General features: G+C 43.5%; 2 protein-coding genes across 2 annotated transcripts in view; both read left to right on the forward strand.

Moving 5' to 3' along the window:
- Positions 1 to 471: 471 nt before the first annotated feature.
- On the forward strand, positions 472 to 1711 carry LOC139576405 (uncharacterized). The gene has a single exon (XM_071402510.1). The coding sequence runs from the start codon at positions 871 to 873 to the stop codon at positions 1336 to 1338; it is 468 nt and encodes a 155-aa protein (XP_071258611.1). The 5' UTR covers positions 472 to 870; the 3' UTR covers positions 1339 to 1711.
- Positions 1712 to 3546: 1835 nt separating this feature from the next.
- The window catches only part of ksr2 (kinase suppressor of ras 2), a 164247-nt gene continuing 150795 nt past the window's right edge, over positions 3547 to 16998 (forward strand). The window contains exons 1-2 of the mRNA XM_071402511.1: positions 3547 to 4230; positions 16460 to 16600. Of these exons, the coding sequence (XP_071258612.1) occupies positions 4054 to 4230; positions 16460 to 16600 (318 nt within the window). The 5' untranslated portion in view covers positions 3547 to 4053. The remainder of the gene's footprint in view (positions 4231 to 16459; positions 16601 to 16998) is intronic.

Raw genomic sequence — 16998 nt, forward strand, 5'->3', positions numbered from 1 at the left:
ATACATTTGGCTACGTGAGAATCTCGTTTGAGCATTTTGATCCCGACTAAGGGTTGAAAATGTTCTGGGACCGGGACTGCGTCACATACATTTAACATAACATTGCGGGACCGCGGTCGGGCTAGGGACCAGTTCTTGCTTGAGCTGGTGGGTGTCGGACAATAAGTCAGCGGGAACGGTACGAAAAGTAACGTTATATTCATTGACATCTTACATGCATGGTTAGATGTCCATGACAATAACGTTTACAAGTCAGCGAAAATACACATCACACACAAGCGAAACATTGATTGAAGTTCGGCGAGCTACAGTACCTAAAGGTTCCCACTAGATAACACAACCACAGTCATTACACAGCCACAAAATAAACATTGGCTTAGCAGTGTGGTTAGGTCTAAAATCATTTAAAGAAGATAAATTGTAGAAATAGGCGGGGTTTAGCCAGAATGATGACTTTGTGGCTGTGTTAACTAGTGACGACCCTAGATAAATCCTGCTAAACGTAACGTAACTACCTTGCTGGCAACACGTAAACTAGCTAGCTAGTTGATTCAACTTAACACGGCAAATTTCTTGACTGCAACGGTATCTTGCTAGTCGATGCCATTTGAATCGTTGATTTAGTTAGCTAGAAAAGAGTGCTTCACTAATCGGCAAAATTTTCTTGGCGCGCTCCACTTCAACAAAATGTGCTTTACGTCACGAAACTGAGTTTACGGCAGGTTTGCAACCAATCGCATCCGTTGATTTAATGTGGGCGGAGTCAAATTAATCTTTATAATATTTCGCGGCAAGCCTCCATTTCTTTTCCGACGACGTGCCTCTCCAAGCAGCAGCTTTTCTCGTTCTGTTCGTAAAAGACAAAGAAACATGTCCGACGAAGGAAAACTTTTCGTCGGTGGCCTCAGCTTCGACACCACCGAGCAATCTCTTGCGGAAGCTTTCTCCAAGTACGGAAACATTGCTAAATGTGATGTCATCATGGACAGAGAAACAGGAAGGCCTCGTGGATTCGGCTTTGTGAAGTACGACAATGCCGAGGATGCTAAGGACGCAATGGAGGGAATGAACGGTCAGTCTCTTGACGGCAGAACCATCCGTGTGAATGAGGCAGGCCAGGGTGGCGGTCGTGGCGGTGGAGGAGGCGGTGGATTCAGAGGTTCCCGAGGCGGTGGTGGATATGGTGGCGGCGGTGGATATGGTGGCGGCGGTGGTGGCCGTAGCTATGGTGGCGAAGACCGGGGTTACGGAGGTGGTGGCGGATACAGGAGCGGCGGTGGTGGTGGAGGCCGAGGCGGTGGATACTCCTCCGGCGGTGGCTACAGGGACAATAATTAGGGCCTAGGAAGGCTACGGGTACCTCTTGAGGATCCTACAGGGACAGTTACGACAGCTAGCTATGCTGTAAACGAGTAACACTCCGATTCAATATCATTTGGCTGACTCTTCAAGAAATTTCCGTGTTGACCGAAAGACTTTTGTTGTAATCTTAGTCCTATTCTGTGTTTAAGTATCTAGTTCGAGCATCTTTACATTTAGCCACGTGTGTCGGCCATTGATTTACAAACCATGTTCATGGTCTTGCCCAATAACATTCCACCTGGGGGCGATTTTGTACTTCTGGTCTTTGTATCATCAACATTGAATATTATTTGTTGTTGTCAATTGTCTTCATTGCGCCTATTAAAATGATTTGTTGAAAAAAAAAAAATCTCACCAGTCATTAGTGAAACCTTTTTGCCATATCAAATTAACGAAACAGCGTTGATATATGATGTATTAACGGTTTTTGTGCATGCATTTATTCACTGCAGATTACCACATTCAAGAGACCGGTCCTTTAGCGTCGAAAAGGACCACTCACTCGAAAGTAGTATATGGGGTAAATTCTGACATGGTCATGTTTTAGCTTAATCACCACGCGGTGTTCATGAATTTTACATACTCTTGACGCCCATTCTCAAACAATACGAGCCTCAATACGGAAGTAAAGCGGAAGTGGTCATCACTTTCAGCGGGACTAGGGTCATTTTCAGTTAGAGAAACTGAATAGCAAAAACACGCCAGACGCCACTCACGTTTTGATCTGATCGTGTTTGTCTTCTACCTCCTTCCTTTCTAGAGTGCATTGGTGTGGAAAGGTAACCCCACGATTGACTTTCTTACATTTAGTTGTGGCCCCCCCTGACAGTTTCCGCTAGTTCCCAAAGGCAAAATTGGGTATACTGTGACCATGAATGCAAACAAATTGCTATTTGGTACTTGGTAACGTATGTTAGTGCAGTTAAGTTTCAAAACCAATTTTATGAAATTCTAGACCACAATGTATACTGCCATTTGGATTGTACAGAGGTATGCTAATTATCAATCAATAGTTTGGGCATAACTGACTCACTGAAATTACATGCAAATGTAGCCTAGTAGCACTCTTAGATGTGCTCTTATCAAAAACTGAGTGACATTTGTCTTTTAATATGGCAGTTGAATTAAAGTATTTAAATCAATAGACAAAATAGGGTTCCAAAAATCATTACCCCAGAGATTTTGTCTTATTGTTGGGGGCTTAGCCTACAATAAACCTTTATGATTGCCTGTTTGTGCTTCATTAGCTGTATTTCTGGTCACATACTGTACAGTAGGCACAACACAGACTTCATTCTAGAATTCACTAGAAACTGCGCAACATTGTAGTGTAGCCTTTAGAAGCCAAGTATCTCTCTTTTTAATTGTGTGATGAGGGATTTCCAGCAGGCAGCACAACACACAGCACCATGCCTGTTCAGTCCAGCAGTGAGACACAATGCTGTCTGATGTCTCTGCAGGTGATGGGGGAAATGTCATAAAAATCACTGGTTCCCCACTACCTGCCTCATTCAAGATGACACTCACTTGTAACGCTCTATATCGCCCCCCTGTTTATTTCCCCCCACCCACAGAAGAGAAAGAGCTGTCATAAAGTATAATTCAGTGAGAGATGTTGGCCTGGCCTACTCAGGCTCACTCAGTGTTCTGTAATTTAATTTGGACAAAGGCAATAACTTGCAGTTCATTTGGAATATACAATTGTAACAATATGTATGGTTATTGTGTGCAGTGGAGGGTAAGCACAAGTACTTTTTTTGCACAACAGCTTGCTCACCTTTTGTTAAAAGAAATTATTGAAAGTATAGAGAACTTTTTTCACTGTGAGCAGTGATCAGTTATTTTTTTACTACCACATCACTGTGTGGATTGACCAAGATAGAAGTAGCCTTAAAAGGGAACATGTAGAAAAGCCTAGATAAAACAATTATCCCAATTCGGTTTGGTGAAAAATGACATACTGACTGACAATACATTACAATTATAATGTGGAGCTGATGATGGAACCTACTGGTATGAAGTTAAAACTGAGTTCACGCTCACTGCACTGATATAATCTCGCGATAACTCCTCCCACACGCAGCATCACTCGTTGGTGGTGCCCCTCCCACCTTCTCCCGCAGCTTCCATGGGCAATGCTGTTGCTGTGGATTTGATTGACGTGAAACATGTCGGTGTGGTGGTGGGAGCGAACCGGGATGCAGCTGCTGGCATGTGTGACGGGTAGAACCTGTACTCAATCCACACAGCATCACTTTTAAAATGATTATACGAAGCTTCTTTAGTGTTATTGATCAGTTATGATTTTTATTTTAAATGAACAAACAGAACGCTGACTGGATTTATTAGATAAGGCTTGATCGGTTGTGTTCTGACTTGTATTTCTGTTGAGGAGGTATAGCCTAGGCTATCTGCATAATGTGTTTGACGATATAGCCCTCAGCATCAGTACCAGGCTCAATCAGAAACACCTTGATGAACCACAACCTGGAATACAAGGACTATTACAATGAAGTCGACTTTCACATAGATCACATCTCGTTTCTAAACCAGTGTATATAATAGATTATAACACCACGTTGGCTGGCGTTTTGCAGGGTACTTTATTACATGGAGCTATTTCCACCTTTTTGTCCCCGAGTAGAATATTTTTGTTGAAGTACACATAAAAACGACCACTGCTCGCAAACTATGGACGAGGAGAATATGACAAAAAGCGACGAGCAGCATTTGAGTTTGCAAAAAGCTTTGCAGCAGTGCGAGTTGGTTCAAAATATGATAGACATAAGCATTTCCAGCTTGGAGGGTTTGAGGACTAAATGTGCCACATCCAACGACTTGACACAAAAAGAAATACGAACGCTGGAGGTAAGCAAAAGCACCCATTCTGTAGAATGAATAGGCTACGGCTACATTTAGGCTAATCTAGCTATGCGTTTTGATCAAAATCAACGTGGGGTTGGTTGTCACGTCTGTCAATCAACATCAATGTACATTATTCAATGTCGTTGAAACGGTTGACTACTATACAATTGGAATACTGTGTTATTTATATGTTATATGCCTACAGCCTAAATGTGTTTTATGCAGTGTAATAAATCAAGAAGCTGTAGCTGCAGTGAGCGAGCTGTTGTGGGCTTGCGCATTCTGCAGGTGGTGGAAAGAAGGTGGAATGTTCAGCTTTAGCACCGTGCACTCTTCTCCACCCGAATTCTCCATGAGAACGTTGAGAACATTAATTGTGTATGATTTATATTATTATCGTCATCATTGCCATTATCATCAGCTCGCGCTTCTATCATCAGCCAGGCTATATTGCCACGACTGTTATGCAAGTGTGTATTAGTGAAATTGCTTCAAATTGTCATCTGATTTAATTGGCCCACAGGGTATTCCGTAAATTGCGTTATGTAATGGCCAGGATATTATCCAAATCCAATGTTGTGTTTTTTATATCAAAACATAGATATATTTGTTTGTCAAATTAATAAAATAGGGTCTGCATACCCTGTGTACATTTCAGATGCACTTAGGCCCCAATGTGGTTTAGACTACGTAGACATTCCCTGGTGTGTTCCAGGCGGTGATTTCAAATGGAACTATATAAACCGAGGCCCAATGTGATGGGACTTGATGTGTGTGAGTAAAATAGGGAAACTTCATTATCCTAAACATGATGAAATGACATTGGCCTGCAATAAATGTATAATGACGTTTACGTGACCACAGATGAAGGAATAGTATGCATATACTGTTTGTTTATTAACTTAATCATGTAGTGTCCCTTTCCCCACTGATACAAGGAAAACAAATCCACATCTGTCACTCATATGGACTTCATATGTATATAGGCACACCATTTTACAATATATTTTTAGGGATATTTTTAGGGATACTGTAAGTAGGCCTAAAGGCTGGAGTTGAGTTGAATTTCAGAGTGGTGTAGATATTGAAAACATACAGTATGGCCCTATAACTAGGCCTTCAGTATGGCCACAAAGGAACTCATTAGCCTACATGTTAGTGTGAATAGAACATGCTGAATAGATACCATGAATGTCTAGCTGTCACAATTATTTGATCTAACAAAAGTTCACAGTGTGAAGTTCCTCACTACCTAGCTACCAACCAAAAACACCACTTTGAAATGTAGGGCTAATAGTTTGACTCAGCGAAACTGTGCTGTGTCATACAGGTATCTTCAGTCAGGAAAAACATGGTTGCATTAAAAACAAAAAAAAAGATTTCTACCATTGATAAGGGGCCCCTTAAGGCCCATTTAGGTGTAGTGTATGTGCAGGTGTTTGCATGCACATTGTTTGGGCCTTCTGAGGCAGAGGGCACAGTAGATGATTTACATAAAGTTGCTCTTCTTCCTGATTAGTTCTAATAGCATTTCATTAGCATGATGTAATAATGTATTCACAAGTGGTCAAGCAGTTGCCTGTCTCGCAGGCTGTTGATGTAAAAACTTTATGAATACATTTCATTGACTTATTTTTTATTTATTTATTGATTGATTGTGTTGGACAAAAGCTTTAGATTGTATACATTAAAAGGACAATCTGCGATTGGTACATCCATTTTTGGACTTTTCAATTAATGACATACAGTGCCTTCGGAAAGTATTCAGACCCCTTTACTTTTCCCACATTTTATTACGCTACAGCCTTATTCTAAAATGGATTAAATTGTTTTTTAACCTCATCAATCTACACATAATACCCCATAATGACATAGCAAAAACAGGTTTTTAGACATTTTTGTATTTGGGGAGTTTCTCCCATTCTTCTCTGCAGGTTGGATGGGGAGCATTGCTGCACAGCTATTTCCAGGTCTCTCCAGAGATGCTAGATTAGGTTCAAATCCGGGCTCTAGCCGGGCCACTCAAGGACATTCAGAGACTTGTCCTGAAGCCACTCCTGCGTTGTCTTGGCTGTGTGCTTGGGGTCATTATCCTGTTGGAGGGTGAACAGTCTCAGGCCCTGAGTTCTCTGGAGCAGGTTTTCATCAAGGATCTCTCTGTACTTTGCTCCGTTCATCTTTGCCTCGATGCTGACTAGTCTCCCTGTCCCTGCCACTGAAAAACATCGCTACAGCATGACGCTTTCACCACCATGCTTCACCGTAGGGATGGTGCCAGGTCTTCTCCAGACGTGACGCTTGGCATTCAGGGAAAAGAGTTCAATTTTGGTTTCATCAGACCAGAGAATCTTGTTTCTCATGGTCTGAGAGTCTTTAGCTGCCTTTTAGCAAACTCCAAGTGGGATGTCATGTGCCTTTTACTGAGGAGTGGCTTCCGTTTGGCCACTCTACCATAAATGCCTGATTGGTGGAGTGATGGTTCTTCTTTCTGGAAGGTTCTCCCATCTCCACAGAGGAACTCTGGAGCTCTGTCACAGTGACCATCGGGTTCTTGGTCACCTCACTGACCAAGGGCATTCCCCCCGCTTTCTCAGTTTGGCCGGGCGGCCAGCTCTAGGAAGAGTCTTGGTGGTTCCAAACTTCTTCCATCTAAGAATGATGGAGGCCACTGTGTTCTTGAGGACCTTCAATGCTGCAGACATGTTTTGTTACCCTTCACCAGATCTGTGCCTAGACACAATTCTGTCTCAGAGCTCTACAGACAATTCCTTCGACCTCATAGCTTGGTTTCTGCTCTGACATGCACTGTCAACTGTGGGACCTTATATAGACAGATGTGTGCCTTTCCAAATCATGTCCAATTAATTGAATTTAGGCAATTGAATTTAGGCAATCAAGTTGTAGAAACATCTCAAGGATGATCAATGGAAACAGGATGCACCTGAGCACAACTTCAAGTCTCATAGCAAAGGGTCTGAATACTTATGTAAATAAGGTATTTACTGTCTTTTATTTTTAATACATTTGCAAACATAAAAAAAAAACTGTTTTCGCTTTGTCATTATGGTGTATTGTGTGGAGATTGCTGAGGAAAAACATTTATTTAATGAATTTTAGAATAAGGCTGTAACGTAACCAAATGTGGAAAAAGTCAAGGGATCTGAATACTTTCCGAAGGCACTGTATACCCATTATTTTTTAATAATATAGCTGTTGTACCCCTTCAAGCCCTAAATATAAACTTGTTTTACTCCATTGTTTGTAAACAATGTAATGTTAACAAACATTGTAGGCCTAGCGTAAAAACATAGTTGAAATACATGTCATGGAGTCCTTGCATCTATGGCTTTGTCTATGACATTGGTTACATTTCTCCAGCCCCATCCCTCAGCTTTTTACCATAACAGTGGCAAAAAGTGGTGGCGGTACAGTATGCTTTGTTATTGTTTGACCTGCAGATTGCCCCTTTACCTTGTCTCCTCCAAGTCGGGTCAAGTGTGTAGACTCATTGGCAGGTGACTTATGCACTTATAGCATAATCATGCACCAGTTGCACCCCGTAGATCTTTGCTGCACTTGTTGCTTCTTTGTCGAATTTCGGACAAAGTCCTGTGTTAACCCTGATATATGCATTATTATAGAAACGACTATTTCGAATATGAAAGCATCTAACCATTGCAATTTTGGGATATTACTTAATTTGTAAAATGTCCACCTGCACTGTTCAATACATTGAACTTGTTCGTACATCACAGGTTTGAGGAGCTTTGGGTTCACTTAGATTTTTAAAAACTTTTGCACAAAAGAGCTGTCTTGACCTTTTGTGCAATGCTAATTTGAAGGACAACTTAACCATTGTTAAACCAAAGTTATCATTGTACAGTACAATTCAATGCAATACAACTTCTGAGTGTTTGGATGGCTCATCTAATGTACTGTGGAGCGGTTTCCCTGACAGATTAAGCCTATAGTCCTGGACTATATAGCACTTTCACTGGGGATTCTCCTTTGAGCTTGCTTTTTAGTCCAGAAACAGGCTTAATGTGTTACAGAGTGTGTTTCGCAGTATCTCTCTGTTGTAATGTAAGATGCACGTGGGACAGGTTTGACTATACTGTATCTCAGATGCCTTTTTTCATCATATAAGATTTTGATTAGGTTCTCAGAATCACTTTTATTCGCCAAGCACATTTACATATACCTGGAATTTGACTCAGTGAATTGGTGCCGCTAGCAAATAGACAACTGTACAGACAATACAGACAGAACACAGACAGAGGAATTTACACAAATTCAACAAACAGAATATACAATATAAACACAAACATAAAACATACAAATCTAGAGTATAGGCTGATTTACAGTGAGGATATACAGTTTGCAGTGGGGATATATTTATATATGCAGAGGGAGGGGCGCTGCCATGACGTGTATATATCCAGTGCATATACAGTGTTGTGCAGAGGTGTATAGTGAAGTCGTTCGTTTTGCAGGTCAATGATGGCAAGGTGCAGTGTTCGGCACAGAGTGCAAAGTCTCTTTATCCCTATGAGCCCGATGGCCGGTTGGGTGAGGGCCACAGCACAGGGGAAGAAACTGTTCAGGTGGCGGGTGGTTTCGGTCATGATTGACCTGAACCATTTGTCAGAGGGGAGTTTTTGTAATAGGGGATGTCCGGGGTGGGCGGGGTCGGTGATGATCTTTACTGCACGCTTCCTTGAAAACTCCTCACCCTAGTTATGACCAGCACTTTCTCCCTAGTGTAGACAACAAATGACTGGCCTTAGCCATGGGATCAGGTAACGTATCAGCTCTCCGTAAACCCAATTGTAACCATAACCTTCGGCGCTCAAACACACTCACTGGGACCTAGGATTAGTGTGAAAAGACAACCTCCACACAAACCAGTGTTTACTTCTGTTTCTCTGGTGGTTCTTGACTGCTACTTACCCACTTTTGCCATTCACCCCTTGAATAACGGAGTCTTCTCCTATTGAAAACAAGCTTTTGACCTAGTCCTAAAAAACTAGCATTGGACAGAGGATGATTCATACACCACTATCCATGCCCATGAACAAGAGCTTTAAAATGTTTGGTACAACTAAAGATTTGGGTAGAAACTGTCTAACGCGAAAAGTATTCTCATGACAATGCGAACACAGGAACAAGTGTCTATGAATCGGGCCAAGCTCCTTAGAGATCTACTGACATATAAAAGATTCACATCGGGAGGTTTAGTGTTTTAGACTTAGATAATTCAATTTATGTGTGTAATGAGTTAGAGATAGCAGTCCTCCTTCCTCCCATGAGAAATGTCATGAAATGGAATATTGCTAGATTGTTTATGTTTTTGTTGGTGAGTATCCATGTCAAATATTTACTTTAATGACACTTGCTCTATGCACTGTATTGTACAATAGCTTAGACCTGTTTCAGTAATTGTAGTGCTAGTGGCTAGTTGTTGCAGTTAATTTAAGAATGTATTTTGTAGTGCACTGTATAGGAAATAGGGTGCCATTTGGGACGCAAACATAGCTTCACCAAAGGGACATTTCATTATTTACGATTCAGACTTTGTTTTCGAATGGTTAAAAATGGAAATAGATGGTAATCAGTGTGTTTATCAATATCAATCCATGCCATGGGCAGGGTAAAGTGGAGAGATGTACCATCGTTCAGTTTGTCCAGGAATTTGTTGTTGTTCTATTGATATATTGGCACAGCCAGTATAGGACATTTAATTGAGAGTGAATTATCTCAAATTGCTTTGAACAAATAAATGATAGTTTCATAAAGGCCTAGAGAAATTCTGTTTTGGTTTAAAGTTTATACATTTTGACCAGGTAAGTTTACAAAGAACACATTCTCATTTACAGCAACGACCTGGGGAATAGTTACAGGGGAGAGGAGATGAATGAGGCAATTGGAAGCTGGGAATGATTAGGTGGCCATGATGGTCAGATTGGGAATTTAGCCAGGATGCCAGGGTTAACACCCCTACTCGTATGATGAGTGCCGTAGGATCTTTAGTGACCACAGAGAGTCAGTACACCCGTTTTCACACTTTTACAGTGTTAGTTTCATCAGCTGTTGTCCAATATTACACTGCTCAAAAAAATAAAGGGAACACTAAAATAACACATCCTAGATCTGAATGAATGAAATATTCTTATTAAATACTTTTTCTTTACATAGTTGAATGTGCTGACCACAAAATCACACAAAAATTATCAATGGAAATCAAATTTATCAACCCATGGAGGTCTGGATTTGGAGTCACTCAAAATTAAAGTGGAAAACCACACTACAGGCTGATCCAACTTTGATGTTATGTCCTTAAAACAAGTCAAAATGAGGCTCAGTAGTGTGTGTGGCCACGTGCCTGTATGACCTCCCTACAACGCCTGGGCATGCTCCTGATGAGGTGGCGGATGGTCTCCTGAGGGATCTCCTCCCTTACCTGGACTAAAGCATCCGCCAACTCCTGGACAGTCTGTGGTGCAACGTGGCGTTGGTGGATGGAGCGAGACATGATGTCCCAGATGTGCTCAATTGGATTCAGGTCTGGGGAACGGGCGGGCCAGTCCATAGCATCAATGCCTTCCTCTTGCAGGAACTGCTGACACACTCCAGCCACATGAGGTCTAGCATTGTCTTGCATTAGGAGGAACCCAGGACCAACCGCACCAGCATATGGTCTCACAAGGGGTCTGAGGATCTCATCTCGGTACCTAATGGCAGTCAGGCTACCTCTGGCGAGCACATGGAGGGCTGTGCGACCCCCCAAAGAAATGCCACCCCACACCATGACTGACCCACCGCCAAACCGGTCATGCTGGAGGATGTTGCAGGCAGCAGAACGTTCTCCACGGCGTCTCCAGACTCTGTCACGTCTGTCACATGTGCTCAGTGTGAACCTGCTTTAATCTGTGAAGAGCACAGGGTCCCAGTGGCGAATTTGCCAATCTTGGTGTTCTCTGGCAAATGCCAAACGTCCTGCACGTTGTTGGGCTGTAAGCACAACCCCCACCTGTGGACGTCGGGCCCTCATACCACCCTCATGGAGTCTGTTTCTGACCGTTTGAGCAGACACATGCACATTTGTGGCCTGCTGGAGGTCATTTTGCAGGGCTCTGGCAGTGCTCCTCCTGCTCCTCCTTGCACAAAGGCGGAGGTAGCGGTCCTGCTGCTGGGTTGTTGCCCTCCTACGGCCTCCTCCACGTCTCTTGATGTACTGACCTGTCTCCTGGTAGCGCCTCCATGCTCTGGACACTACGCTGACAGACACAGCAAACCTTCTTGCCACAGCTCGCATTGATGTGCCATCCTGGATGAGCTGCACTACCTGAGCCACTTGTGTGGGTTGTAGACTCCGTCTCATGCTACCACTAGAGTAAAAGCACCGCCAGCATTCAAAAGTTACCAAAACATCAGCCAGGAAGCATAGGAACTGAGAAGTGGTCTGTGGTCACCACCTGCAGAACCACTCCTTTATTGGGGGTGTCTTGCTAATTGCCTATAATTTCCACCTGTTGTCTATTCCATTTGCACAACAGCATGTGAAATTTATTGTCAATCAGTGTTGCTTCCTAAGTGGACAGTTTGATTTTACAGAAGTGTGATTGACTTGGAGTTACATTGTGTTGTTTAAGTGTTCCCTTTATTTTTTTGAGCAGTGTATATCAAACACAGGAAAATGCATTTTTACTGCACTGGGCCTTTAACACGTGTGCTTAATGAACATGGGCTGAGTATTGCATAGATGGATCTCACTTTTTGAGAGTGCAGTTTTGGTAGTTGGTAGTTAATCCAAACTACACTATACAGAGCATTCAGAAAGTATTCAGACCCCTTCCCTTTTCCCACATTTTGTTACCTAACAGCCTTATTCTAAAATTGATGAAACAAAAAAAAATCCTCATCAATCTACACGCAATACCCCGTAATGACAAAGCCAAAACAGGTTTTTAGAAATGTTTGCAAATGTATTAGAAATAATAAACAGAAATACCTTATTAAAATAAGTATTCAGACCCTTTGCTATGAGACTCGAAAATAAGCTCAGGTGCACCCTGTTTCCATTGATCATCCTTGAGATGTTTCTACAACTTGATTGGAGTCCACCTGTGGTAAATTAAATTATTTTGGACATGATTTGGAAAGGCACACACCTGTCTATATAAGGACCCACAGTTGACAGTGCATGTCACAGCAAAAACCAAGCTATGAGGTCGAAGGAAATGTCCGTAGAGCTTCGAGACAGGATTGTGTCGAGGTACAGATCTGGTGAAGGGTACCAAAACATTTCTGCAGCATTGAAGGTCCTCAAGAACACAGTGGCCTCCATCATTGTTAAATGGAAGATGTTTGGCTGAGAAACTGAGAAAGCGGGGGGAATGCCCTTGGTCAGGGAGGTGACCAAGAACCCGATGGTCACTCTGACAGAGCTCCAGAGTTCCTCTGTGGAGATGGGAGAGCCTTCCAGAGGGACAATAATTTCTGCAGAACACCATCAATCAGGCCTTTATGGTAGAGTGGCCAGACGGAAGCCACTCCTCAGTTAAAGGCACATGACAGCCCACTTGGAGTTTGCCACAAGACACCTAAAGGACTCTCAGACCATGAAAAACAAGATTCTGTGGTCTGATGAAACCAAGATTGAACACTTTGGCCTGAATGCCAAGCGTCACATCCGGAGGAAACTTGGCACCATCCCTACACTGAAGCATGTTGATGGCAGCATCATGCTGTGGGGATGTTTTTCTTGAACGCGATTAAACATCTCTGGAGAGACCTGAAAATAGCTGACAGAGCATGAGAGGATCTGCAGAGAAGAATGAGAGAAACTGTCACGCCCTGACCTTAGAGAGCTGTTTTATTTCTCTATTTGGTTTCGTCAGGGTGTGATTTGGGTGGGCATTCTATGTTTTCTATTTCTTTGTTTTTGGTCGAGTGTGGTTCCCAATCAGAGGCAGGTGTCTATCGTTGTCTCTGATTGGGAATCATACTTAGGCAGCCTTTTTCCCACTTAATGTTCTGGGTAATTATTTATTTTCTGTGTGTGTTTGTGGCGCCACGGTTGCGTCACGTTTGTTTCTGTTAACCTGTTATTTTTGTGAAGGTTTCACTACGATTAAAAGAAATGTGGAATTACATGCACGCTGCGCCTTGGCTCATCTATGACAGGGAGTTTGAAGACAGTGAACGTGACAGAATTACCAACCACAAAAAGACCAAGCAGCGTGCGCCAACTTGGAGGACAAGCTGGACCGGGGAGGAGATATTGGCAGGGGACAAGAACCGGTCACGGAAGCCCGAGAGGCAGCTCCAAAAAATCTTTTTTGGGGGGCACACGGGGAGATTGGCGGAGTCAGGGTTTAGACCTGAGCCAACTCCCCGTGCTTACCGTGGGGAGCATGTGACCGGTCAGGCACCGGGCCATGGATCATCACTGGAGACGTCATGCCATGGATCATCACTAGAGGCTTCGTACGTGGAGCCGGAACAGGTCTCACCGGACTGAGGAGACGTCCTGGAAGCCTGGTGTGTGGAGCTGCCACAGGGCTTACCAGGCTGAGGAGACATACTGGAGGCCTGATACGTGGAACCGGATACACTGGGCCGTGGAGGAGCACTGGAGGTCTCGAGCGTAGAGCTGGCACAACCTGTTCTGGCTGGATGCCCACTTCCGCCCGGCAAATGTGGGGCGCTGGCACAGAGCGCACCAGCCTGTGAATGCTCACTGGAGACACAGCGCGTGTCCGGTCCGGAGTCTCTGGCGACGATCCACGGTCCGGAGTCTCCGGCAACGATCCACGGTACGGTTCCACGGAAGCGGAGGGATCAGCGTGCGGAGCGGGGGCTACGTCCCGAACCGGAGCCGCCACCGAGGATAGATGCCCACCCGGACCCTCCCCTATAAAGTCAGGTTTTGCGGCCGGAGTCCGCACCTTTGGTGGGGGGTGGTACTGTCACGCCCTGACCTTAGAGAGCCATTTTATTTCTCTATTTGGTTAGGTCAGGGTGTGATTTGGGTGGGCATTCTATGTTTTCTATTTCTTTGTTTTGGGCCACGTGTGGTTCCCAATCAGAGGCAGCTGTCTATCGTTGTCTCTGATTGGGAACCATACTTAGGCAGCCTTTTCCCACCTAATGTTGTGGGTAATTATTTATTTTCTGTGTGTGTTTGTGTGCGCCACGGTTGCGTCACGTTTGTTTCTGTTTACCTGTTCTTTTTGTGAAGGTTTCACTACGATTAAAATAAATGTGGAATTACATGCACGCTGCGCTGCACCTTGGCTCATCTACGACAGGGAGTTTGAAGACAGTGAACGTGACAGAAACTCCCCAAATACAGGTGTGCCAAACTTGTAGCGTCTTACCCAAGAAGACTCGAGGCTGTAATCGCTGCCAAATGTGCTTCAACAAAGTACTGAGTAAAGGGTCTGAATACTTTTTATTTTATTTTTTATTTCACCTTTATTTAACCAGGTTGGCCAGTTGAGAACAAGTTCTCATTTACAACTGCCAAGATAAAACAAAGCAGTGCGACAAAACCAACAACACAGAGTTACACATAAACAAATGTACAGTCAATAACACAATACTTATGTAAATGTAATATTGCATTTTTTTGTTTTTAATACATTTGCAAAAAATCTAAAAACCTGTTTTTGCTTTGTAATTATGGGTTATTTTGTGTAGAATAATGAGAAAATAAACTATTTAATCAATTTTCAAAATGTGGAAAAGGTCAAGGGGTCTGAATACTTTCAGAATGCACTGTATATAGAAAAGTATGTGGCCACCCCTTCAAATTAGTGTATTCGGCTATTTCAGCCACACCCGTTGCTGACAGGTGTATAAAATCGAGCACACAGCCATGCAATCTCCATAAACAAACATTGGCAGTAGAACGGCCTCACAAAAGAGCTTAGTGACTTTCAACTTGGCACCGTCATAGGATGCCAAGTTTTACATCAAGTCAGTTCGTCAAATTTCTGCCCTTCTAGAGCTGCCCCGGTCAACTGTAAGGGCTATTATTGTAAAGTGGAAATGTCTAGGAGCAACAACGGCTCAGCCGCGAAGTGGTAGGCACACAAGCTCACAGAACAGGACCGCCGAGTGCTGAAGCGAGTAGCGCATAAAATTGTCTGTTCTCGGTTGCAACACTCGCTACCGAGTTCCAAACTGCCTCTGGAAGCAGAAGAGCTGATCGTCGGGAGCTTCATGAAATGGGTTTCCATGGCCAAGCTCGCCACCGTTGGACTCTGGAGCCGTGTAAACGCGTTCTCTGGAGTGATTAATTACGCTTCACCACCTGGCAGTCTGATGGATGAATCTGGGTTTGGTGGATGACATGAGAACGGTACCTGCCTGAATGCATAGTGCCAACTGTAAAGTTTGGTGGAGGAGGAATAATGGTCTGGGGCTGTTGTTTCAGGCTAGGAAATCTTAACGCTACAGCATACAATAACATTCTAGATGATTCTGTGCTTCCAACTTTGTGGCAACAGTTTGGGGAAGGCCCTTTCCTGTTTCAGCATGAAAATGAGGTCCATATAGAAATGGTTTGTCGAGATTGGTGTGGAAGAACATGACTGGCCTGCACAGAGCCCTGACCTCAACCCCATTGAACACCTTTGGGATGAATGGGAACGCCGACTGCGAGCCAGGCCTATTCGCCCAATATCAGTGCCCGACCTCACTACTGCTATTGTGGCTAAATGGAAGCAAGTCCCTGCATCAATGCTCCAACATCTAGTGGAAAGCCTTCCCAGAAGAGTGGAGGCTGTTACAGCAGCAAAGGGGGAACCAACTCCATATAAATTCCCATGATCTTGGAATGAGATGTTCGACGAGCAGGTGTCCACATACATTTGGTCATGTAGTGTATATTATTCCATTGTTTTGGAGGTCATTAAGTCTTTGTAAACAAACAATGTATAGCTTCACAATATGTTTTATTGAATGCAGCCTACTTCAAACCTGTCCCAGCCGTTACATGTATTTGAACAATTCCAGAGATAGCACACCTGATTCAACTCATCAACTAATCATCAAACTAGTTCAGCACTACAACATATTTGTGAAACATCTGGGGGTCCCAAAAGTGAGATTTGAAAAGTACTGCTCTAATGGACTAGGATTCCATGCATCCATAGCTATCCGAAACTTTTGGTTGTGCTCCTCCGTCTCTAACTCACACATGTCCCTCTGTCTCCCCCTGCAGGGAAAGCTGGTGAAGTACTTCAGTCGCCAGCTGTCCTGTAAGGTGAGAGTGGCCTCACAGGAGGACAGCACTGAGCTACAGGACTTCCCCAGACTGGGACACTGGTTCCGCATCGTCAACCTGAGGAAGGAGGTCACTGAGGTACATTGATTTACATCCACGTATCACTATCATCGCAAGGAATACCTTCTTACAAATAGCCGATGGTCTGCACAATTTGTGCAAGTAAGATTAAGGGAAAACAAGAAAATAGTTATGTTTTTAGTATTGAAATCCCTCTGGCAATAGGATGAAAGACACTATATGGGTCTGGGCCAAGGGTGTTACCCTGGTAGTGTAGCCGATGTGAAATGGCTAGATAGTGCTCTATGCAAGACAGAGGCTGAAACATGACCTTTTTCATGGGAGACTTTTCTTAACATTGAATAAAACATAGGACTAGAATAAGGCTCAGATGGCTTTCGCTTCTCTTCATGAGGATTGAATGGATCTAAATGCATAACTGCTATAGGCCATACATTCAGGTAGGCTGCCACCAA

This window comes from Salvelinus alpinus, chromosome 5, assembly GCF_045679555.1.
Source record: "Salvelinus alpinus chromosome 5, SLU_Salpinus.1, whole genome shotgun sequence".
NCBI classification, from domain to species: domain Eukaryota; kingdom Metazoa; phylum Chordata; class Actinopteri; order Salmoniformes; family Salmonidae; genus Salvelinus; species Salvelinus alpinus.

Coding starts and splice junctions, on each gene's coding strand:
- LOC139576405 (XM_071402510.1), top strand. CDS start 871: ATGTCCGACGAAGGAAAACTTTTCGTCGGTGGCCTCAGCTTCGACACC.